General features: G+C 39.2%; 1 protein-coding gene across 2 annotated transcripts in view; it reads right to left on the bottom strand.

Moving 5' to 3' along the window:
• The window catches only part of khdrbs2 (KH domain containing, RNA binding, signal transduction associated 2), a 69182-nt gene that overhangs the window by 28978 nt on the left and 13869 nt on the right, over nucleotides 1-26335 (bottom strand). For both annotated transcript variants that reach the window (XR_005615282.1, XM_031742880.2), the window contains exons 3-4: nucleotides 14283-14399; nucleotides 9012-9158 (exon numbers count right to left, since the gene is read on the bottom strand). Coding sequence is in view for 1 of the 2 variants with exons in the window: in XM_031742880.2 (XP_031598740.1) it covers nucleotides 9012-9158; nucleotides 14283-14399 (264 nt within the window). In the remaining variant the exon portion in view is untranslated. The remainder of the gene's footprint in view (nucleotides 1-9011; nucleotides 9159-14282; nucleotides 14400-26335) is intronic.

The following is a 26335-nucleotide window of genomic DNA, read 5'->3' as shown; positions in this document are numbered from 1 at the left end:
GTGATTTTTTGGAAAGCTGAGCAGCTGAATCGAGAAATCACTTAAACAGAACCTTTCTGACAAAGTGAAGTAGGCTTAAAGTCCTCAAAAAGCAACACATCGTGTCATAACTAAAAAAAACTCAAGAACAGGCTTAGAAACAAATGCATTGACATCTATCAGTCTGTAAAAGGTTACAAAGCTTTTTCAAAGGTTTTGGGACTCAAGTGAACAATAGTGAGAGCAATTATCCACAAATGGAGAAAACAGTGGTGAACCTTCCTAGGAGTGGTGGGTCTATCAAAATTACTCCAAGAGCGCATCAATGACTCATCCAGGTGGTCACAAAAGAGCAAGGAAAAACATCTAAAGAACTGCAGGCCTCTTTTTCTCAACAATAAGAAACTGACTGGGCATAAATGGCATCCATGGAAGAGTTCCAAGGAGAAAACCACTGCTGGCCAAAAAGAACACAAAGGCTCGTCTCACATTTACCAAAAAACATCTTGATGTTCCCCAAGACTTTGGGGAAAACGTTCTGTGTACTGATGAGATAAAAGCTGAATTTTTTTTGGAAGGTTTTAGACCCGTTACATCTGCTGCAAAACTAACAGAGCTTTTTATAAAAACTGTGTGGTAGTGTGATGGTAGTGTCTGGGGCTGCTTTGCTGCTTGGTGATGGAACCATGAATTCTGCTCTCTACTCCTGAAGGAGAATATCCGTCTACCAGTTTGTGTCTGAAGCTCAAGCTCACTTGGGTTATGCAGCCGGACAATGATCCAAAAAATCTCAAAAACAAAACAAAACCAGAATTAAGGTTTTGGAGTGGCCTAGACAAATTTCAGACTCAAATTACATTGAGGTGCTCTGGCATGACCGTAAACAGGCTCCTAATGTTGGAAAGCCCTCCAATGTGGCTGAATTAAAGCAATTCGGCAAAGAAGAGTGGGCCAAAATTCCTCCACAATGATATGACTCATTGCCAGTTATCACATGCTTGATTACAGTTTTTGCTGCCAAGGGTGGCAGCAGCAGTTATTATGTTTAGGGAGCAATCACTTTTTGAAATAGGGCCAGGTGGGTTTTTTCGCTTAATAAATGAAATCTTGGGGAGATATTTTTTTTTAGCCTTTTGTCACTAATAATCGGTGTAAATTATCAAACTCTTTTAATACATGTGATCACTCTGCACTGGACTCTTTATGAATACTATAACTCTTCATGGTCCACCTGTGAACCACACTTTACCTGAAGAAAACTGACTTCACATTTTTACAATTGGAGAATGCAAGTAATCATTTACAACAATGTTAAATAAATATAAAAATGATTTAAAAATGCAATTTCTATTTTCAAAGTCATCTGTTTTTTTGTCATGGGTCGGTGGACAAAGGAGCACAAAGGAAGCACAGCTTCGATACTCCTGACGTGGAGTTTGGTCCTTTCCTACCTACAGGCCAGGCTTATGGATCACATCACATTTAGTCATGAGGATATTACAAGACATCATTTACCCACTCTGTGATTTGCACAGTTAGGACTGAATGTAATCAGATCTTCAACAAAAGCTTATTATTAGATTAAACTAATTCTGTGTGAACACAAAAAAAAATCTGAACTCATTTATTGTCTAAATGTGTGAAATGTAACCCTTTTTGCAGACTCGTTATCAGTCGTCAGCCTTAGCAGACAAATCTGCAATCACGCTCTTCTTTAATTTATTCATAATTTTCCTCGGGATCAAATTTTTCAGCTACATGTTGTCGAAGGATTTGCAGCACACACTCTTCATTTTCAAACCATAGAAAGAATATCTAAAAAAGAGAGGTTAGTGTCTCTCTACTTAAATTTTCTTCTCCTTGTTTACATGTCTGACCTTCACTGTTTCTTAAGAAGTTAATGGAGCATGATTTTGAGGTGGAAAAAAGAGAAATTTTTATCATTGTTATAGTGAGCAACCTTGATTCGGTGAACACATTCAGTACTGGTGCAGTAAAACTGAGCATTCATTAAACTGCAGCATGTCAGATACATGCAACAATGTGTCCAGCTCCCCAAACAGCAGGAAGTGTGACTCACATGCATTGAGAAGTCGAGAATTTGGCATACAGAAGATGTCTTGTTGTCTTCATTTACAGTAATTTACAGGCTCTGTGTCATGCACAGGCCATATGATGAACAGATTATAAAGTCTGACACCAACATACTGTGAAAGAAGAAAATGAAACCTTGTCGGTGGAGGTCCAATACATGTGACAGACTGTGCACGTTCTTATAATGAACAAATAAGGCCTACAGCATTCTGTTTATTTCAAGGAGACTGGCAGAGCTCTTAATAAGGAATCTGGCAGCTCATCCGAAGCTCAACAAACCTGCCAGAGCTTGTAAAAGTAGACTGTTGACAAAGGTGTTAACATGAGTATACAGAGATAAAGCCCAAGCTGAGGCTTCTCGAGCCAGATTGTTTGCTCACTGTGATTAATTCTGACCATGCATGACCTTGTACACATGCAATGCCCTTCACAGAGCTTAAGTTAGACTTAAAGAGGTCAACGCATGAAGTGCGGTGTTACCAATCATTGTGATGTTTGCGTCTGCCAGCTATTTGTCTCTGTGGCCGGAAAATAACAAGTCAAATTAATTTGGCATTCTTCAATCATCAGCTTTATTATAAGTGACGCTGTCATGTCAGATCACCTTTGACACCTGCGGCAGTATTGAACAAGGTAAATACATTTATCCAACAAAAACATATTAAAAGACATGAACAAACCAAAGAAAATGGATCAGTCTTAGCTTCTGAATAAATCATGTGGCATTTGTTGGATTACTGTGATTATATAAGATTGTTTTGTTTCCCAACATAATTGCATTCAAGGGCTAGAGTCATGCTATTAGTGCTATTATTGTGTTTGAAGAATCAAAAAGCTGTATACTCAGAGACTCATTGGATTCGTAGAAATGTCTGGCAGTGTGAATGTACGTATTTGAATTTGAAGGTGTTAACAAAATCTATGCTAAAATGTGGGTGCTATGTATCAGGTAAACAATGCCAGTACCAGGCTGGACCCTCAGAACTGCCTTAATGCTTTGTAGTATAGATTCAAAACAGTACTAGAAACATTCCTCTGAGATGTTGCTTCATCTTGACATGATAAAAACATGCAGATTTATCAGCTCCACATTCATGATGTGAATCTTCTGTTCCACCAAATCCCAAAAGAGCTCTGTTGAACTGAGATCTGGTGACTGTGGAAGCCATTTGAGTACAGTGAACTCCCTGACATGTTTAAGAAACCAGTTTGAGATGATTTGAGCTTTGTGACATGGTGTGTTATCCTGCTGGAAGCAACTTGACTTGGTTATACTAAGATTCAGAAGATGGGTGCACTGTGGTCATAAGGACATGGACATAGTCAGCAAAAATTCTCAGGTAGGCTGTGGCATTTAAATGATATTCAGTTGGTACTGAGGAGCGCCAGTGAATTATCCCTCCCACATATCCTCGAGTATAACCTGAACTGTTGATACAGGGCAGGATGGATCACGTAGTTTGCACAAAATTCTGACCTCACCATCCAAATGCTGCAGCAGAAATTGAGACTCATTAAACCAGGCAATATTTTGACTGGTTTGACGAACAACCATGCCACATTCAAAGTCACTTAAATCACCTTTCTTCTCCATTCTGATGCTCAGTTTGAAAGTCGGCAGCTTGTCTTGCCAATGTTCACATGACTAAATGTTTTGACTTGTTCCCATGTTACTGGCTGGTTAGACACTTGCATTAACAAGCAGCTGAAAAGGTGTACCTAACAAAAAGTGGGGAATAGACCGCCTCAGGAAAAGTGCTCAGACATATCTTGTCCTCTGTACTTGATAAAAGACTTCATATTTTTTGCACGCCAGTTGTATATAATACAATGATAAGCTCTATTAAAGAATCAAATTCTAACTAAAGCATCTTTTTTAAAAAGTTCTTTCACATTACAAGTTCTTTCAAAGTTAAGTCAACACAAACAGCAGCACAGAAAATTAGCTGTGCACAGTCTGGCTCTATTATGGAAATAATAATGCAGAGTATTTAACTCTGCATCCCTGACCAATTTTTTAGCTGCTCTCTAAGCTTCCTCACCCAGGACATCTGGACCAAATAATTAGGATAGTGCAGTATGAGTAAACCCAAGCACACCTGGGTCAGTTTTTACAGCAGTTTTAATTTTGTTTGACTTTATGGAAAAACAAATAAGTAGTGTATATCTCATTAAAGTATCTGTGTCACCGGCTATCTGCCAAAATGCTTCCACTGCAGTTTGGCCCAAGATGAAGGCCTCACAAGCTCAGCCAGCTGCGAGCAGGATCGTCTGTCTTTACAGTAACGCACTGATTAGGTTCCCGTTTGCATTTCTCTTATTTTTAGATGCATAAATTCTGAACTAACAGGACTGATTTTTGATTTGCAATTCTGCTTCATTGCAGGTCCTGGTAAGCTTTCTGTATCAACTTCTGACAAAATTATAATCTAGTTGTATGTGTTCTGTTTCTGATGGACAACAAATGATCAACTGATGCTAATGTCTAATTAAAGGTGACCATAGCATATAATGTTGATTTGAAATGCCCTACAAATGACAAAAGAGCATGGATCCACTCTTCCGGATTATAGATGTGAGCTCTGTGGGACCTCAGTGAAGAGAAGGTTTTGCTAAACTGTGGGCTGTAAAACATTTATACCCAGTAATCATCGGGGTGATACACATTAAAATTGTGTTTCTTTAAGATAGTGGGTTAGAGTACATTTGAGGTTTTGTTCGTTCAGTACACCTGCTCTGTAGTACATGCTCATTTTCTGCTGTATCCAGCAGTGAAACTCACAAGTGCGCATGTGGCATTGTGGTAGACAGCTACACATCTCTGTGACTCTGCCTGCTACATCATGTTGAGTTTAGTTTGGTTTATGAAGCATAATCCAGCAAAACGCCAGCGGGAGTCAGTGGTAGTTTGCCACGGGGGATCTCTGATTCAAATCGAGCATGTTTGTGGCAGGATCATAAATTGTGTCAATGTTTTATATTTGGTCAACTTCTGTATGAGCTACAGTCTACATTTACCAAGTTGAGCTGAAAAGAAACCTATATTTTAAACATATTAAAAGAGTAACTGAAAATAATTAGGCTCTTACAAAATAGTCAGTGTCAAGTATAAAACAGTATGGAACCTGAACCCTGCGATAAACTGCAGTTCCTGAAATGGCCACTTGAGGCCAGCTCCAACAGACAGTCAATCTGAGCAGAAAGAAGAAGGTTACGAAAAACAAGTTTGATCTTTCTTTTCAGTAATTTGACATTCAGCATGGGTCCCTATGTAGTTAATTATACTAACAACCAATCCAAGAAACCTGTGATGCAAATTTTGGTAAATGTGTCACCTGGTGCCACATCTTAATATTTTACTGCTAATAGATTTTTATTATTTTATAGTTTTCATGTTTTTATTTTGGTATGATATTTGTGTGTTTTCTGAAACTTGTTTGGGGGTGTCTAACGTCCTACCAGCATCTACCAAATGAATGCAATGAGGCACACTTGCCCCTGTCGACCGTGTTTAAAAATGGAGACAGGAGAGCGCCACAACAAAGCAAGGAAAAGAAGATGGACAAAGGCACCCAGGGCTGGGAAGCCATGGTAGGGAGGCCATGGAGTTGTTTCCTTGGGATGAATGCCTGGCACAGAGAAGGATTGAGCTCTGGCAATAGCAGGAGACTCGGCAAAGAGAGACCAAAGAGACAAGTGAAGATGAGAAGGACCGAGTAAACTTCTGCTATACTGCTGGGAGTGTGCTCTTGAGAGACTGTTGTGGCTTTGGGGTTTTTCTTTTCTTTTCTTTTTTTTTACATTTTTCAGCTGCCAAGTTTCTTAAGGAGATGGATATTTTAGGGCTTTTTAAAAAAAAAAAATTAAAGGAACACTTTGAAAACACATCAGATCTCAATGGGAAAAAACATGCAGGATATCTATACTGATATGGGGTGGGATGTGTTAGGAACAGAAGGATGCTGCATCATTTGATAGAAATGTGATGTATCAACCTATAGAGGGAAATTTCATTGCAGCAATTAAAAATACTACTCAGTATTTTTTGTGCCCCCCCACGAGCTTGTATGCATGCCTGACAACGAGTGAGCATGTTCATAATGATGTGGTCCTATCCTCTTCTACCAGATCTGGACCACAGCATCACTGAGCTTCTGGATAGTCTGATGCCCAACCTGGGTATGTTGGTTGGACGGAAACATAATGTTCCAGATTTGTACTATTGGATTTATGTTAGGCGGGCACAATCAATGGGATAATTCCTTCATTCTCCAGGAACTGCCTGGATACTCTCGCCATATGAGGCTGTGCATGTCGGGCACTAGAAGGAACCCAGCAACTATAGCACCAGCATATGGTCTGACAATAGGTCCCTGACAGCAGTCAGGGAGCTGTTGCCTAGCCTGTGGAGGTCTGTGGATCTCTCCATGGATGTGCCTCCCCAGACCATCACTGATCCACAAAAAACTGGGCATGCTGAACAACAACAACATAAAGTTCTCCATTGCTTCTCCAGACCCTTTCATGACTCTCACATGTGCTCAGGGTGAATCTGCTCTCATCTGTGAAAAGCACAGGGCGCCAGTGGTGGACCTGCCAATTCTGGTATTTTATGGCAAAGGCCAATCTGCTCCCACAGTGTCGAGCAGTGAGCACAGAGCCCATTAGGCGACGTCTGGGCCTCAGGCCTCCCTCGTGAAGGCTGCTTGTGTTTGTTTGGTTAGAGGCATTCATACCAGTGCCCTGCTAGAGTTCATTTTGTAGTGCTCTGGCACTGTGCATCCTGTTCTACTATAGTTGTGTCTTCAAACACAGCATCCCCATATGGAAAAGAAATAGAAAAAACTCATAAAAGACTTGCATAAGATTTGGCTTACTTCATATAGCGAATCATATAAGGCTTATATGATTTACCCATGAAAGTGGCCACTTTCTCATTACTTTCATATATTGTTTTAGTAAGTATCCAAAACATACAAGTTTCATTTATATAATTTTTCAAGGGATCTTATATCTGTTTTCACTCTTGTATGCTTCTCATACAAGTTTCACACAAGACAGATACAAACTTTATAAGATTTATATATATCTTTTCCATATGGGTTGCTAAGCTTGGTCTCTTTGTTTTTATATTCTTTAACCACGGCTACCAGACACTGCTCAGCTCACTCTGGGGCAAGAAAGGCTTCATCCAACTTTTCTTTCACATATGCATGAGTACACCGCAAATACACCTGTAACCATATGTTGCTTTTCACGATTTATCAGAGCGCGTCTCTGACAACATGTTTTACAATGCAGCTCCTAATGCATAATGCAGCAATTAAAAAAAAAATAGCAGGACATGTATATGCCACTCCTCACCTGAGGCGTGAAACATCTGTCACTACTACTACTGACAGATGCCCGCTGTGTTGCATTATGTGCAGTTTATTTGCAAACTCCTAATAATACGCCCGAGGCAGCGAACATGTGCTCTGAAATTGGTACTATAGTTTTTTTATGTGATTTTATTGTCATGTGGAGAAGGTGTAAGCTGAATTTTGATGTTGCCTACCTTACTGCGTTGTGTTTTTTAAATTTCAGTAAATACTGGGGTTTATTTTTCTCACTCAGCGTGAAATTAGTGTTGGAAATGTCTGATTAACTAGCAACATTTAACAGTTTTCTTAATCTTGCATTCATTTTGGATTAAAGGAGCGTTTTTGTTAACATCCACCTGCCCAAAATGTACTTCCACAGTAATCATTTTCAGATTACTGTGGAGGTACATTCTAAAAGCTAATTGCTTCTTTCCCGGGTAATTTTGCAGACAAATCTTTACAAAAGATCTAAAATAACTAACCTAAAGTCTCTGAATGAGTGGATATATCAAAAAACAACTAGTCCTATATTACGGCTGGTCCTGTGTACACACTGATTAGAATCAAATAATGCAGTTTACTAAAAAAGAGTAAGAGGAGGGGTCCTTTTTTAGAACAGATTACTGAGTTTCTCACAGGTGCAAAAATAGGAAACTAAGGGAAAAAAGGCTTACAAAAGCAGGTTTAAACATAAGCTGCTAAAGGTTCCACTAATTGCTTTGTATGCAACACATTACAGCATGGGTAAGTTCTCATGGTTGTTTTGAACCACTTGGTAATGAGTCACATGTTCACAAGTTCGTGTTAGGAGTAGCAAGAATGCACCAAGGAACTGATAGTGGTAAAATTGTTCCCATCAGTTTTCCCTTTCACCAGCCAACAAACACATAAATAGATTCTCTTGGCTTTTAGCTTAACTTCTGATGGAGTGTTTAACCACTGTTTTCGAGCATTCTCCCTAAAAACGTGCACACAGAAACATCAGGAGCGGATCTATAATCAGGTACTTCCCTACTGGTTTTTGGCAGACTTTGTGAAGTCATTAGTAGCTGCTTTTGTTCAGTGCGGTATCATCATCCTCCTGGCCCAGCGAGACAGAATCCTTGCAAGAATATTGGTTCAGTATAGCAAGAAGCATGAACTTCATAAAGCAGACTCATGCAGCACAGCTCCTCTATTAGACTTGTCACATTTGCAAAGCTTGATTAATATTTACAGCTTAAACTCAGCGAGAGTACACAACATGCACATTAATTATTGCTAAGTTCTCCAGGCTAGGTTGCTGGAGTCTTGGAAGTTGTTCCATACTGCACTTTAATTGCTGAATACATTATTTTTCATTTGTAACTAAGGGCATGTAGTGTAGAACGGTAGTTGTAATGCAGAGAAAAGCTTCATGCTCGTATCTTCCTCTTATTTAAACAAACCCCCGATACTGTAAACTCAGTACTGCTGCATGCTAATAAGGGTGATGAAGAAATGGTCAAGTCAGCAGTAAATGCGCTTGTTTGTACTGTACAGGACGGCGTAGGAATAAAAATTACAAAGAAAAACTGTGTAAAGTATTAAACTTACTGGTACTAGGAATTTCTTTATCTCCTCCAAGGCGTGACTCATGCGGGAATAGGCCTCTCCAGGTGGAGCAAAGACCTCAATTAAAACGTGCAGATCGTTACTCAGATGGGCGTATTTGGCCTCCCCGCTTTTCCTTAATTCTTCTTCCTGTAAAAAATAGAAGAGGAAGGGAAGTTTTTTTTGTGTGTGTTTTTTTCAGAAATCAAACAAATTAATATGTTTAATATAAATGTTTAATTTGAATAAATCAAGGCGCCATTTATCCTCCTTACAGATGCTGCACATCTGCAAACTGCTTTGGAACACCACCTCCACCCCAGCTCCTCCTTTTCATGCTTTTTATCTATTGTCACTGATGCCTGATCAGTTCTGTGCCGGGGGCTTCCCATCATTCTCCCTGCCTCAAGCTCCTCGTGTATGCAGATGGAAAAGGGCGGGGAGGTGTGCTCTCCCCGCATTATGCTTTCCACGTCTGCACATGCAAGGCGCGGGGAGTCACGCCGCCAGATATCATTTACTTCATATTGAAGAATCGTCTTTTTATTGTAGTGGTCTTGACTGAAAGAGCACAATACAAGCTTCGGGTTAACACATAGTAATTGCACTACTGCATAAGCGGCTGGATTATCAAAGAGCTGATTGATTAATTATTAATTTTGATATCAGTTTTTTGTTATGTGTTCATTGCAGATTTCAGAGTGGTTGAGGAGCAGGCGTACCAAGCAGGCAGACAGAGTGAGGTCTCCTGGTGGACAGGTGAGGCAATAACCTTTCGATAAACATTCTGAGATGGAAGAGAAAGGTAATGGATTGCCAGAGGAAAATATCCATCAAAATTAAGTTAAATGGGAAAATGAACAAATGCTTGCTGAAGCTATCACACTGATTTCCATTCTTGCTAGAATTCCAGCTGGATGCTTTTCTAGTAGTCACTTCCCCTATCATTGTTAATATTTGGTAAAAGCTGTGGGATATGGAAGTGAGGTTTTGTCAGCTTATGAAGAGAGTCATGCCAGGGAAATAATAACAACCACTGCTTTAAAGCAACAGAGCACTGCACATTTAGCAAAGATGCAGGGCAAAAAGAAAGAATTTCAGGAGAGAAAGTTCAGTTTGGATAGGGCACACTGCGCTGATCTCAATCTTACATTGTGCGCCGGAGTAAACATGTTTTCAATACAGACTCCCACACAAAACTCCTCCAGACTCGGTTCACAGGAGCACCTTTAATTCTTCACCCGGCCCTGCAGAGACCTGCCTTAGGCTTCACACTGACATTAACGGCTTAAAAGATCTGCAGTATAGCTCGGGGCAAGTGGTAACTGTGTTTTAAAAGGAGCGTTAAATCAATTCCACATTTTACAAATAATCAGAAGTGATGTGAGGCCTTTTTTCTACTAGGACCAGTTACAAACGCAGCGGCTGCATTCTGAACAATGTACAGAATATTCAGTCATGTCAGAATAAAGACTGACTAAGGATTTTTTTTTTAACCTGTTTTCATTCATCCTTCACTGCAACAGTTGGGTATTGAGTGCTTTTCTCAAGGACACCTTGATGGTGGCTGTTAAGAGAAGTGAGAGTGCCACTCATGCACTTTACTTTATCAGCCAATCTGGGGCTTCAAACTTTTGTCCTTGCATCACAGGGCTGATGCCTTCCCTCTGGGAGAAGTTGGCTTTAATTAAAAATTTCTCCCAAGATGTCATCATTTTTCACTTTCTCTGTCAGCGAGCCTAGGTTATTGTGTATCTGATCAAAACATGCATGTGGGCAGACCAATCTGTCTGCAAGCTGGTATAGTAATTTGTCCCTGAAATGGCTGAAAGACTTTTACAGTGAGAGCAGTATATGCATACGCTAGATAGCGTGACTGCCTGCTTAATTGAAGCTATTGTGTGGTTCACTGCTGTAAGGATTATATGTTGTGTATATAAACAATATTCTGTCCTGCCTGCGGTGTTAACCTTGACTACCAGGAAATAGTCTGGAACCAGAGAGGTGAAATAAGGACTTTTCAACCCTATGATTAAGCATAAACTCTTACTTGTGCACGAAGTGTAATATTGAGCATATGGTTTAATATTAGCTTGTGAGGTGCTCTCGTGAAAATGTTCCCAGCCTACCTTCCTTACCCTACTGCTGGGCTGATGCTTCTAAATGTGGAACTGGATAAGGTGGCAGAAATGTGTGTAGGCAATGTGCTTTTGAATGTAATAGGGCTTTGGCGGCGTCCGCTCGACACTGCCTTGTGGCCAGATGCCTTGAAAGGCTGCCAGCCTTTCACTCAGGACCTCTGGGAGCCAGTCTCATCACAGAATCCCTCAGACTTGCCTAGACCGTACACAAAATCAATACCCCTCAGATAACACCAAGCAAAATCAGATCATTATGTAGCCATTGTTGGTAAGAGTCAACTGTTAAAAGTCTATTATTGTCCTGTGTGCTGGGCGAATACAGCCGGGGACTTTATAAGGACAAGGACTAGAGAAACAACACGTGTTTCCCTCAAGATGAATTTCCATGTCAGCGACATAGCAGGGGACATAGTGAACATTAAAATTGCAGCTTGCTCAGTCCAGTATAACAATCTCAGCAAAGCATGCAGGTAAATGAACTGTTATGTTGCTGACAGTTTGACTGTTATTAACATTTTAGTGCCTCTTTACTTAATTTAGCACACCAAAGACAAGTTAATGTAGCACATGAGCAAACTCAATGGACTTAGTGGCAGTAAGCCAAAATTGTAAATGAACTCCTGCACCAGCCAAGGTACATCCAAGAATTAGATGGTGCAAAAAAAATTCCTCATCTCAGTGCCTTCAAAAGGAAGACTTTCCATCTCACCATTAGCTCCATAAAAGGGCACTTTTAATGTATTAATTTCTATTTACAATACAAAGTTTAAACACTTATTACTTAGTCGCAGTTATTCAGTTATATAAATTTTCTGTAACTGATATTTGGTATTATCACACAAAAAATTACTGATTTCACCTATTCTACAGATAATCTCAATTTTTTGGTCCATTTTTAAATAAAACTTGTTTGCATGTATAGCATTAATATTGATCTTGGCAAAATAAATATTAATAACTGCGTGTGTCTTGTATTAATAATGCTGTTTTCAGACATGTACTGCAGAGCTGAACATATCTAGACATTACCTGACTCGAGGTGCATGTGAGAATCATAATGTCTAACGCAGCCAGACTGGACGTTAGCCTCTCAGCTCTCTAATAAAAAGACTGTGTGATGTCAGACTGTGCGAATAGAGCAGCTAACTGTCTGGTGCATTCATCTTCAGCAAGTGACCATCACGTGTGCACACTCTATCCCGACAGCTTGTCTAAATCGCACTACTGAGTTTTTTTGAAATGGTAGGACTATGTGTGAAACAGGCTATTTCCTGCTGCGTGTTACCTTAAAAGAAAGTGTGAAAAAAAAATCCAACTTTTTCATGTCTAAAAAACAGAAGCTTCTTTAGTTTGGGCATACATGGCTATGTACATATCAAGATTATCCTAAAACTCATATACTGAAAATCTCAGCGTCACAGCATAACTTCAGCTGGACATGCTTAAATTATTTTAAGCATCAGTCTGTGTGTATGTAGATGCAAGTATATGATCTAAAGGCTGTGTAATACATGTATTCATAACCTTAATCAGAATAGTTATTAAATGGACTTTATATAATTTGCACAGATGAACATTAGAACAGATTTGTTTGAAGGGTTTAAGTCTCTCTGGTCCTGCGATTACATTCTTGATAATAACATAATTAATTACATAATCATATGTAATTAATTAAACATAATTACATTTACTGTTTCAGTGGCATTTATTTGAAGTTCATGTTTTTATCTTTCTGTTAAATATCATCAGAATCCAAATCACTTCTATTGTGTACACACAAAAGAAACTGATCTCCGGTTTGTTTGCTGCACTCAATGGACTTAACACAATAGACAAACATACAATAACAATATGTGTTCTTCTTTGAGGACTTGACAGTATGTATGTAGTATATAGAATATAAAACATACAGTATATACAGCATGCTTTTGTAGCAGGTATGGTGGCTGTTTAGTGCAGAAACCATGTGAGTGATTTAAGTGTTGATCAGAGTGACAGCCTGTGGAAAGAAACTGTACGGATGTCTGGTTGTTTTGGTGCTCAGTGCTCTGCAGCACCAATCAGAGGGGAAGAGTTGGAGGTGGTGGTGTTCAGGGTGTGATGGGTGTGCTCATTTCCTGATTCTGGATTTTTTTTTATAAGCCCTGAATGGAGGGCAAGGTGACACCGGTGATTTTTTTCTCCAGTCCTGACTGTCCGTTGAAGTGTGTTCTTGTCCTGCTTGGTGGATGATCCAAACTAAACAGTGATGGATGTGCTGAAAACCTCTGCTGCTAAGTGCTCCTCCATGTTCTCAGGTTGTTTACTAACTATGCCTGTCTGCCGTATGTTCCTGAGCAAGTGCTCTCCAAAGACACTTAGGAACTTGTTTTTGCACATAACTGCGAGCTGCAAACAAAGCTATGGGAATGCTGACAGTGAAAGAAAACAGCAATGTTGGACAGCCAAACTTTATGCAGCATGCTACAAGCTACACGAGCTCAATAAACCTGAAGAAAGCTGTAAATTCGAATAACAAATGTCTTGTAAAAAAAGAGGGGGAAAAAAGTGTAAAAAATGAAATCGGTTAAAGCCTCTTTAAAGTTGCTCCAACAGCCTTTGCACTGTTTTGCCCTCAATATGTACTCGATGTATTGAAATGCAGCTCTAGTTTCACCAAAGAGGCGATAAGGCTGAAAGTCTTTTGTCATGTCTGAATGTCTGAATCAGAGGCTACAGTAATAATAGCAATGTAACTCTAGAGCAGCACAGTGCGACCTGTTATGAGCGTGAATACCAGATCCAGCAGGCTGTCTGTGTACACGCTCGGATAAGTTTGGCTCCAGGGGACCACATGTCAGCAGAATAAATGACTTTGGCAAAGAGATTCATTACTTTGCCTTCATAATTGACGATTACAGAATATGCTATTAAACAACACAGAAAAACATTCCCATTTTCGCCTACATATGTTTGTCAAGTGAAAGCTATTAATTTTATTCTGGGTGTTATTCATCTCAGTTACTGCTCAGATGGTGTTGGTTAAAATATTCCAATGTGCTTTTGGTAGGATTTCAAGAGCTTAGTCTTTGTAAATATTTCTCTTTGATCAGCCAAACAGCTATATCTGAGCACCAATCGATAGACGCCTTACCTTGTCTTTATCTCTCATGGACCCTTTGCCAAGGATGGACATCTTCACTCCTGTCTCCTCTTGTAATCGTTTCATAGAATTTCCCCGTGGTCCCAGCAGCTTCCCTACAAAATTAAACTATGCAAGAGGAGAATAATGGCAATGAGAGACCTTATCAGAGTTTCCTGCATACCTAAGAAGAGAATTAATAGTTAAAAAGCTGATTTATATTTCCATATAACTGTTTTCTAAGCACCCTCTCTTTTTACGCGCTGCATGTAAAAGGGATTTGATCTTTTCGGAGAAAAGGTTAACCATGAAAGATCACCGCTGGCCATTAGTTATCTATTATCGATATAACCTCACATTCCACTGATCATTTATCATGTGAGAAAAAGCTGAAATGTAGCCTGTAATAAATCAATATAATGGTGCTCTGTGTGTAGCACATTAAAGGTAAATGCAACTCTCATCTTCATTCCAGCATATGTGTCCGTCCTGTGCTTGCTCCATGCCCTCGATAGTCGTGCATCTTAGTGGCGTTTAGGGTCATCCAAGTCATGCTAAGAGAAAGAAAACAAATGGGAACATGGACTCAAACCAATAATATTCCTGAGACTGTTCCAGAGGTCAGTGCTGAGATAAAGTCAGAAATAATGACTTTCTTCCCAGTGGGAAATTAAGTAATACTATCCTGATGACAAACTATTAGATTAAAGCCTTGGGGCTATCATTTCCCTCTCACTGCGCACCAGCTAGTGTTCATACTGAGAAAAGTAACTCTGGGTAGCCACAACACTGCTGAGATTACCAGTTATTAAAAGGTAAAACTCATAACGCGACTGCAGTGAGTCTGGCAGTTTTTGAAAACATGGGTGGGGATGACTTAATTGATTTCTACTTGAAACAAATGACTATTAACACTACCGAACACACAATTTTTAATTGTTAAAAAAAACCCAGCTTCGACTTTCAAATGTTTCCAGTTAGGTGAGATTAAAAGTAGACCACCTCCGGAGTTGAACAGGTGGTCAGCCGCCTACTGCAACACACTCTGTCCAGCCCTAAAATGACATTAACCTTTTCACAAAGCAGATTCTCCCACTGTGAGAAGAGCTCATAACCTTACTGCCAGCTGTGTGCGGCTGCTGCAACGCAACTCCAATAACTGCTCGCTCAGCTTATTCAACCTACAGTGTCCCGTCAATTTATGAAACAGACACTAATTTTCCATCTATCTTGTGCCGGGCTGACTTATTTTAATGAACATCATTAACACCACGAGTGAATGCCACAACCAGGATTTTGAGGCGCCAGGGGATGTGTATATGAAGAAAAAAAATCTGCTGTCCTTGCCTGTCCTCTGATCTGAATGATTAAGGCGCCTTTGTGGATGCCTTTCTTCAGCTGCTTTGACAGGACTATCCTATAGCTGGCAGGGAGCTGGAGAGCAGATGGTCGTTGTGGCTACATCGGGAAGCCGCTCGCTGGGTGGTAGGAGAAGAGTGGCCTGTTTTCATTAAGCTAATGAATGTCTGGAGCCACTCTGCTGCTCCATGGTGAGCAATTTGAGCTTCGGAAAGGGGTATGGTTCAGTGTTAAATGAGGTTTGAAATGATTCTATATACCCCCTATAGTCTTAACACTGATAAGTGTGCAGATATTAGAAGGAAGGGTGTTGTGCATGCAACAATTAAGCGCAAAGACATTTTAAACATTGAACAAATACTCGATGATAAAATGGCTGGAATGAAACCCCTGTTTGTATTGTATGCTGTATTGCAGACTCTGGGTCTTCTTTTTCTTTTCTTCTGAAAACCAAATTTTAATGTTTTGGTCTCCATACTGATTCTAAAATACAAAGCTCTGCATTGTGTAACCTTACAAGTTCACAGGGTATAACGAAAAAGGTGAAGGTTGAGTTGGACACAGCTTACAAATGTAGCTGAATAAAGCACTTTTCAAAAGCACCTCAGTGTGTCTGTTTCCTGGTTGTGCTTCCTTCAGTGGCCTGCAACTGCAAACAAAGTGAAAAACACATCTCCAGTCTGACGACACGTGTGTAGCATTGTTTTTTAACTTGCCTTTTGTAATGGCATCTCTGTATTTGCAGCATGTTTCATTGTGTTGCAAATGCGCTGTCAAACTGATGAATGTACGTCTCAGCCGTCTTATGTTTTGCCAATTTGCATACATTTTTCTAAAGGAGAACTCCATCAAAAATTAATCCAACGGAGGTGTGTGAGCAAACAGCAAAGTTCTGTGTGGCTCCAGAAGGTGCTGCGTGAGGCCAAAGTTAATAAGGCACCTCACTAGAGGTCCCCGTGTTTTTTTAGGCTGTCCATCAATGCTACACGGGTGCGATGCTGCATTGGTGGGGAACTCTTAAGCTGCGCTCTCAAAGCTAGGACACCCTGCAGGCACAGGTAATCCCCACAGTAATATATGTAATACACATCTGTTCTTCCTTTCCCGTTTTTATAAACAAGATCATCCCAGCTTCAGCTTCTGCACCGTATGTTCATAAAGGAGTTCAAGTTTACCTCCCTTCAACTTTTATTTTAAAGATGTTGGTAAACACGGATGTTTCTCTGCTAAATGATTTAAAAAATGTTGACACAACAAGAAATGCCTGCGAGTTTTCATGAAAAAAAAAAAGGTGTTATTTTCTGTTCACGTGTTTTGTTTGTTGTGTTTGCATTCACACCAAATGTGAAAGCTGCCTTCATCAGTGATTGAGACCTGACATGGGATTCTTCGTCACCTTTGCAGACTTGTAAATCAAAGGATGAAAATGTGTGAACCAAGAGTGATCCCAAACATGGAAAACTTGGAAGCAACGGGGAATTATATGCACTGTATTAGTTTAATCCTGGTGAGCTGCACAGTTTAATGTCTCCAGCCTGACAACTACCAAATCCTGTAGAAAACGTTTTGTACTTTTAAAGCATCACATTTTCCCTGAATGAATGAATGAATGAATGAAGGTCTGATTATATGGGGAATACCACATATGTACATTATGCATAACAATACTGCGACTGTTGTCTATAAGGGGATGGACTGATTTGGTGAAATCACTCTTGCTGGCTTTTGCCTTTTATGTTTTTTATGATGTCCTATGTTTCCTACAATGCTGAGATCTTTGTAAACTTAAAACAGACTCATTTGTGAGTGCAGACCAAAGGACTGTTTTCCATACATTCAAAAATAATGACACTTTGAAAATACGTTACAAGTTCATTTTTATGCCCCTAAATTTAAAGTAATAAATGTGATTATATGAGAAAAGCTAAATAAAAGGCAAACATCAAAGGAGGCACTCAGTGCCCTCCTGATGTTTCCCCTCATATTTATTTAATAATTTTATATATTTTTAAGTGCTAAAGCAGCTTGTTTCCATTCTTCAGTATAAGGTCAGTTCCAAGGGAAGTATACTGACATTTTGCACCTTGTCGAACCACTGTGGCATTGCATATCTAATAACAAAACAACTTTTTAGCTTTCAGGTTGGAAAATTTGTTGCCCTTTTATGCAGTGCACTGGGGCCAGTCAAGATCAGCAGATGTCCTGAGGGCACTCACTGCCAGGTTAGTGAGCTGTGGTATTGGGGAAGTCCAGGTCCTCTCTGATAGGAGGATTAAAGCTTTAGGTAGAGGTTTATGCTTTAATGACAGCTTGGGATGACTGGGCTGCGAGCGTGTCAGATGAGTGTGTCCTATCAGCCCCATGGACATTAAAGGAAGCAGATGAGTGGTTGTTTGGGGAGCAGCGTGGCAAGGGGAGGACACCTGGTGAGCTTTTCAGAAGGGCAACACAATCAAAAGCCAGAAGTGTTGAACAGAGGTTGTCTGTAAATGTTAATGCTAATCAGTCATTTCAGTCGTGTATCTGAAACTTTTGTCTCAAAAATGAATAAAAACAAATAACAAATGATCTAAAAGACAGCTGAGAAACAAAGTCATTGACATCTGTCTATCAGTGTGGAAAGGGTTACAAAGTCATTTCTAAAGCTTTGAGGACTCCAGACAACCACAATGAGAGCCATTATCCAAAACTGGAAAACAACTGGAACAGTGGTAAAGCGTCCCAGGAGTTGCTGGCCTACCAAAATTAATCCAAGAGTGCACTGACGACTGATGGCTCGGCTTTTGGTGAAAAATTCTGTTGACTGATGAGACAAAAGCTACATTTTCTGGAAGGTTTGAGTGACGTCACATCTGCGTAACATTAACACAGCTTTACATAAAAAGAACATCATACCAACAGTCAAATATGGTGTTGGTAGCATGATGGTGTGGGGCTGCTTTACTGCTTCAGGACCTGGACGACTCTGTTATTGATGGAACCATGAATTCTGCTCTCTACCTGAAAATCCTGAAGGACAATTTCCAGCTATTAGTTTGTGCCCTGCACAATGATCCAAAACATACCAGCAAGTCTACCTCTGAAGGGCTAAAAGTTGAATTGTGACTGAATTATGACAATACTGCAAAGAAAAGTGGGCCAAAACGCCTCCACATCAATATGACAAGACAAGTTTTTACTACTAATTAAATGTTAACTCTTTAACATTACAAAGCTTTTCTGGTCTTTTGCAGCTGAAATAAAAATTACCTTATAAATGATCTGTTACTAAAACTGTAGTTTTGTAGTATCGTCAGTTAAACTGAAATGATTTGCAAACCACTGCATTCTGTTTTTATTCATGTTTTACACAGTGTCACAACTTATTTGGAAATGAATGGGGTTGTACTGCATCCCTTTTACTTTTTCAGCGTACTGAGAGCTTTACAAACCGTATCAAGATGAAACAAAACAAGAGTGGATGGTGAACACTTTCACTGTGTTTCACTGCACATCTTCATGCAAGGTTTCTGTTAATGACATAAATGCGACGTATTATGGCAATTAGGGAGTCCAGGCCAACAACTAACTAATGCGATAATTAATCAATAATAGCTCCTTGGACTAAAAACACTATTTGGTTGCATCCAGCAGACTTTAATCAGCATTAGCGACAATTTGCAGCCATGCTTGTGTCTATCAAATGAAACCAAAAGCAGTATTCACTGTCAGTTTTGCTTTAGTTTGGTATCGAATAACTTAGGCTCTTTAGCTGCTAATTGCCTGGCTGTGCTCACCAGCTGCATTCTAACTTTATCTGATGAGTGCTAACAGGCATCTAGCAAAGAATGGGTTTATCTGTGTTTTGTCACTAAAATATCCGCCTGGTGAAATAAACAGGATAGATGGGAGTGTGAATCAGAAAAGTAAAACTGGGCTTTGAAAGCCAAAAATGAGCTGACAGATACTAAAATGCTCTGTAGTGATGAGGGGGGAAAACAGTGTGAAGTTCTCTGTGAGCTCATTGATATGATTTGTTCTATTCTATTGATTAGACCATTGATTGAAAAGGCAACAGAGTTGTTTTCCAAACATTTATTAATTTTTATTGTTCGATTTGGAGCCAGAAGTGATATTGCAAGGGATGGATCTGAGGAATGGTACACACAGCCCAAAGCACACCTATATTTAATACCTATTTTACTTTAAATGTGGCTATACTTTACAAATTAATGTCATTCTAAATAATTTCAAGTGACTGGTGACTGAGTATCATTAGAAAATTGTTTACCGAGGTCTCAAGTCAAGCGAGGATGAGGGCCATTTTTTCACAGACATCGATAGAAACTGGCTTCTTTTTGAGTTTCCCCTGCTGGCTTTAAAGCTAATATTGAAGGCTGCATCTATCTTTTATACAGGCTGTGTCTTCTTGCAGATATCTATCCATTACAATTTGCATGAGGTTCCTATAGTGCATTTCATTTTGGGATAATAGTGTCAATCAGCAACATACTGTGGATTTTTTGCTGTATCCAGATATTTCACTTGATTCTGTCACATTTCTAAAAATGAATGCATTATGTACTACCAGAAATGGACTGTTGTTAATATGGGAAGGCACAATCTTACAATTTTTTAAGTCTCACGAGCAGACATCACATCACACAGTCATCACATAAACACTAACTCAGTAGGATCCCGAGTTGGAATTGTGATTGTATCATATAAGTGCTTAATTTTAATTCACACTCTGTACTCCCTTGACTGTATTCAGTACTTATCTAAGGAAAACACCTTTCCCCGTGATAGGCCTTTCTTTGGGACATTGACATCTCTGGGCAGACAAAAATGGGATTTCTGTATGGGCAGCACTGCAGCCGCAGCACTATTTAAAGGTCACAATAACAGACAGATAAGCTCAAAATTGTGGCATCCACAAGGACAAAATACAGTTTAATGTGTTTTGGGCTCTCCATTTACCTGCAGAGGAGATAGTTAACGGGAATAACCTGCTGAGATAATAGTTTGAAAATACCGGGTTGAAATGTGTCCATTTTATTTAAGAGAAATCATTATTCTAATAAAAAGGGAACAATAATTTTTTTTATATAACATTCTCCTGTATTCAGTTTTGCAGAAATCCCTAGCTCTACACTCAAGGTAGCTGACAAGGTCAGCCAATTAAAAACCACTTCATACCCCAAGGTTAAGAGATGCTAATCAAACTGTCTCATTAAACAGCAGAGGATAAATTCTAGATGAATCTAAATGATAATGTCTTTGCTGATTATCTTAATCATATTCTTTTGCTGAGTAAATAGTAACCTTAGAGCAAAACTTCAAGACTTTCACGAGAACCCTGTGTGAGGATCATTTGTTTACATACCAAAAAAAGGACAGATACAGATGAACTTCTTTCCCCCGCTAACTTAACTCAACGCTGTTTCAAGGTCTCATGGTGTTTTTAGAGAAGATTAAAAATAGAAATGTTGGTAAGGTCACTGAAGCAATGTCTCAAGGCCGCATTCCTTCTTTTTTCACAGGCTATAAAACAAAACAAACAAACAAACCAAAAAAATCTGCTGTAGATTTTGCAGAAAACGTTGCAAAAAAACACACAGGTCATTCATTATCTGATGGGTCAGTCTGTAACAGTACATAAGATAAAAATAGAAAGGTAGTGTAGAAGCTGCAGTTTTACCAAGCTGAATTCATGTATTCCTCACATGCTGCTGTAGAATTTTATCAAGATTAAGACACTTTTATAAACACACTGTTTGCTGTAGCTGAAGTATTTGATCTCATTTATGAGATTGGCTTACTATATTATATTATTTGAGCATTTCCATTGTAATTCTACGAATGTTGAACTTTTATACACAGTAAAAAATAATCTGCAAAGATACAGTAAAATGTGCTGTTTTAAAATGAAGGAATTTTCCATATTATTTTTTTTTTAGTGTTTTTAAACCACACATTGTTTTTTACCATTTACAGAAATTTGCTGTTAAAAAACGGGTAATGTACTGGAAGAAAATTACCAAAACATTTTCTGTTTTCTGTTTTTTCTCCTTTTTTCCCCACAGTGTACTGATGAGCCAAAACATTATGAACAATCACAAGTGAAATTATCTCATAAAAACAGTGCAGTTCAAGATCTGAGATACAACGTCAAATGAACAGGCCTTGAGTCGCTGTGTTTGATGCTGGTGAAATGCTTATGGTAATGGTTATTGTCAGACAAATGGGGCAGAGCATATTCACAATGGCAAGGCTTGAGAGCAACACCTAGTCACAGCGGTGGGTACCTGGCTGAAATAGTTTGGGGGGTGGGGGGCAAACTATAGACAAGCATCCCGGTGTTGGCGGAGACGTGCAAGCGAAACAGTGATCTGCTCCAGCGCACAACTTTAATGATGTTGTGCTATCGCAGGTTAAGTATGCAGCGTCCATGGCCCTGAGGTTTGAGCTGTTTTAGAAGCATTGAGGATATTTGTCATAATGTTTTAGCTCATCAGTGTGGTTTAAGTGTGTGATACTGAAACACAGATTAAAGTATGTTCTCAAGGGATCATTTTGTGCGGAGAAAGAAAGAGAACAATGACAAAATGATCTGCTTGTGTCAGTGGAAGCTCTGTCCACAGGTTCTAAATGACCTTTTTTTTTGCTAATTTTAATGATGAAAAGCAGTAAAAAACTGTACATTATCTCTTTATTTTGTAATTAAAATGCCAAATTACAGTTATTTACTTACATTTCTGAACAGAAAAATTTGTTTTCTTGGTTCACTGTTATGATTTATTAATTTGCTCAAGTTTGGGCATAAATGTGTGATTCAGTCCAGCGAATTCAGCTGAAATTGTTTTTATTCTTGTTTTTTATGAAATGTGGTCTAATAAATTTGTGCAGCACTGATGTGCAAATTGCAAACCATCTCTTATAAATGAAAACCATATCCCCGTAGTATGCTGTGTCTGTATTGATTTGACAGCATTTTTTGTATCTGCATACATTTGAAATGCAGTCAAGAATACTGTATCTACAAGCAAGTATACTGTGTGGTCTATGCTTGAGTCAATGATGTTATCTAGCATTATTATACACTTGTGTGACCCTGGATTGTCTTAACGTGACTTTAACATGACCATTATCACATCTATAGCACAGAAACATTAAACTAGACTACACTGCACACATGAATTAGACTAAACAGGACTTTTTATAGACAGTATAGACAGTTAACAAGAGGGACAAATGATAAACTAAGAACATTTGAATTCTCACATTTTTATTAACAACACTGTGCATTTCCTGCTGTGACATGTTAAAAGTGAAAACCTGCAGCATGTCTGTCAATGTGCCATTCATTAGCGCTGGTAGTTTTACTCATAATTACAAGTGATCTTGTCAAATCTAAAACTACTGAGAAGGATTCTCCCATGCAATAATTTAATTACTTTGCATTTAATTAGTCTTCAGTAAGATGGAAGCTGTAACCAAGAATGGGCCCTGCCAGACTACTGAAATGAGAGAGAACAGATTTACGACACTCTGTGCTTTGCACGGCCACCAGTGACAGAAAATCAGACTGGACGTTATTGAACAGTTGATGTCAAAAACACAGATAATTCCAGTGTAATTAAACCAATTAGTTTGTGCATCTTGGCAGGGCCGGATGTTGTCAAAGTACAAAATCAAATATCGATCAATGAACTGAGGACCAACATTCAGACCTGATGCAAAAAAATTCATTTAACTAGATTTTTTCCCCCTAAAAGTTCTGGATATTGTGCTCAATTTACCTCATGGCTCCAAGTTTTGCACTGCTTTGTTTTAGCTTGGCTCATTCACTTTGCAGGCCATGCACTTGATCAGAGAGTTGCTTAATATGCCAAATTATCATTAAATGAAAGTGCAGTGTTACCAAGATGTTTAAGATAGTGAGACTGCAGTCTTGCGGGGTGCTGACTGTGCAATCAGGTCACAGAAGCTGTTGTTGGACAACTGTTTTGTCCCTCTGGACTGCAGCTTTGCTTACTGTGCAGCATTGGCAAACTTGAGCTTCCGTATTGCACCTGTGAATTTCATGTTTAAAATGATGAAAACACTTTAAATGTATTTATTATGTACCTCCGTGCTTCTCTGGTTTTCTTGACTCCAAGCTCCACTGATTTTCATTAACCATCTAATCAGCAGCAGACTCACACTTGGGACTCGAAGTGAATGCAATTAATCAGCAGGTAGGATATAAAGCAGGACATGCGCTATCTACAGAAATTTAATTTTACCTCCAATTTTTAGTTTTCAAGAAGAAAATTGATGCTTCCGCAGAATCCATATGTTTGGCATTATAAGAAAACTCTCAACCCACCAGCTGAACTGATGGATGCCTGTAGTGTGTGTCAGTGCTCTTCACACCCATCCAAAAGCTTAATATACAGTAATTATAAATATAATATATTAAAAGCAGTTTGTGTGCTCTAAGTGAAATGATATTTTAACATATACAGTGAGGATGCAATTTTGAACAATAAGACATCTTATATTTGGATAACAGATGTGGGGGAAAAAAGAAGCACAAAAACACATTTCTTTGTCTTTTTTCCCCCCAAGAAGCCAATTCAGTCACTATTTTTCATAGAGTTTAAATCAATTTAAGTGAAGAGGTCCTGAACAAAGCTTAATTAGTTGCTTAATGCTGACCTGAGGAGGAAACAGCAAATTGATTTGTATGGAGTGTCCTGTGGGGCTCCTTGGACTAAAGCATTACCTGTGCTCGTGACAGTTTTTAGATTTCTCTCTCCTCCCAGCACCATCTATTTTCTAGTCGTGTAACTAGTAACATTGTATGTTGAAGTCTTGAATGTACAAAAACTGAAATATATCAAAGTAGAAGCAATAACTATATGATTTTGTCTCTGGATAATGAAACAATACGTCAAAGAAAGTATCTGAATTGAGAGTTTTTCTCAAAAAGACTAAATTATAATTACTGACTGTTTTGTTGAGTTTTTTTTCTTAACAATTTGTCTCATTGGCTAAGTTAAAATGCACTAAGCTTCCACTATTTTTGGCAAGATACTGAACATGGTGAAAACCATCTGGGTATTCAGAATGAGGTGGTTTTCAATGTAGGTCTAGTATTTTTCAGGTACTGGGAGTAGGATGTGTTCCAATATGTGTCTCAGTTAAGTAGTGACACGCAGTCTTTTCCCTTCTGTGCACAAACTAGACCAAAAGAAAGGCACACGTTTCCTATCAGGAGAAACAAACTTACTTTTAAACATTATGAAAGATGTGAGCAGGTATGTTGATATGCAAAAATATGGTAGTGCTGACCTTTTCAAGAGGGTGGTTAGAGGAATGAAAGAGGGAGACTGTGTTCTAAAATCCCATTTTGACGAGGTAAACTAGGCTAGGAATTGTACATCCATTTTTTTTAGCAATGTACCTTAATGGGAAAAGTGGAAGGAACCATCAGAGGATAGGTACACTGTGGCTAAAAAGGGATACACAGGTAGGCTGTGGTAATTTAAACGATGTTCAGTTTGTACTGAGGGGAACAAAGTGTGCCAAGAAAATATCTCCAACACAATTACACTGCTGCCACCAGCCTGAACTATTGATGCAAGGCAGGATGGAGCCATGCTTTCATCTTGCTTATGCCAAATTCTGACCCTACCGTCCAAATGTTGTAGCAGAAATCAAGACTCATCAGACCAGGCAACATTTTTCCAATCTTCTGTTGTCAATTTTGGTCAGTCTGTGAGAATGGTAGCCTTGGTTTCCTGTTTTTAGCTGAAAAGTCTGGCCATTCTCCTCTGACCTCAACACAGAAAACGTCCCCTGACTTTTCTGATCATTCTCCGTAAACCCTAGAGACGGTTGTGTGGGGAAAATCCCAGTAGATCAGCAGTTTATGAAATACTCGCCCCAACCGTCTAGCACAAACAGCCATGCCACCTCCAAAATCACTTAAATCACCTTTCTTCTACATTCTGGTGCTGAGAATGAACTTGAGCAGGTCGTCTTGACGGTGTCTACAAATCTAAATGCACTGAACAGCTGCCATCCGATTGGCTAGTTAGATATGTGTTACAGAAAAGTTAAACAAGTGTGCCTAACAAAAATCATGTTTCTCAAAATTAAATGAAACATATAATAATACATATTATTATACACATAATACAACATAGGCTGTAATTGGTCACTTAGAACCAGTGTTGGGACTAACGCGTTATTAAGTAACGCGTTACAGTAACTACGTTATTATTGTGGTAACGAGCACGGTAACTAGTTATTATGCCAAAACCAGGAACGCGTTACTCGTTACTGGGATTTAGATAGGCTCGTTACTCGTTACTGCGCGTGGTGGATATCGCGGAGCTTCCACAGATTCAATAACATTAGCAAGTGGTGGAGGCCAGCAGGTGGATGAAGGAAAAGGGAGGCAAGAGGAGAGACCGAAGCGGCCGTCCGGTCCGCGTGTCAGGTGAACTGAACTTCAGGTAAGAAGTTATGACCTGCAGTCTATCGGAGTCAGATATAAACCAAGTTTAGGTGGAGTTTATTTTCGGTATGCTGACTTTTTTTCGTACTGCGTGCTAGCTAGCATGACGGAGTTTCTATACAGCTGTGTGGGTGCTATGTTACTGATGTTGAACTTTATTTTGTTCATACGGTTAATTATTAGAGTTGCCAACCGTCCCCTAAAAAACAGAATCGTC

This window comes from Oreochromis aureus, linkage group 13 (genome assembly GCF_013358895.1).
Source record: "Oreochromis aureus strain Israel breed Guangdong linkage group 13, ZZ_aureus, whole genome shotgun sequence".
NCBI lineage: Eukaryota > Metazoa > Chordata > Actinopteri > Cichliformes > Cichlidae > Oreochromis > Oreochromis aureus.
The sequence above is the reverse complement of the archived record's forward strand: the minus strand, read 5'-3'. Positions and strand labels throughout refer to the sequence as shown.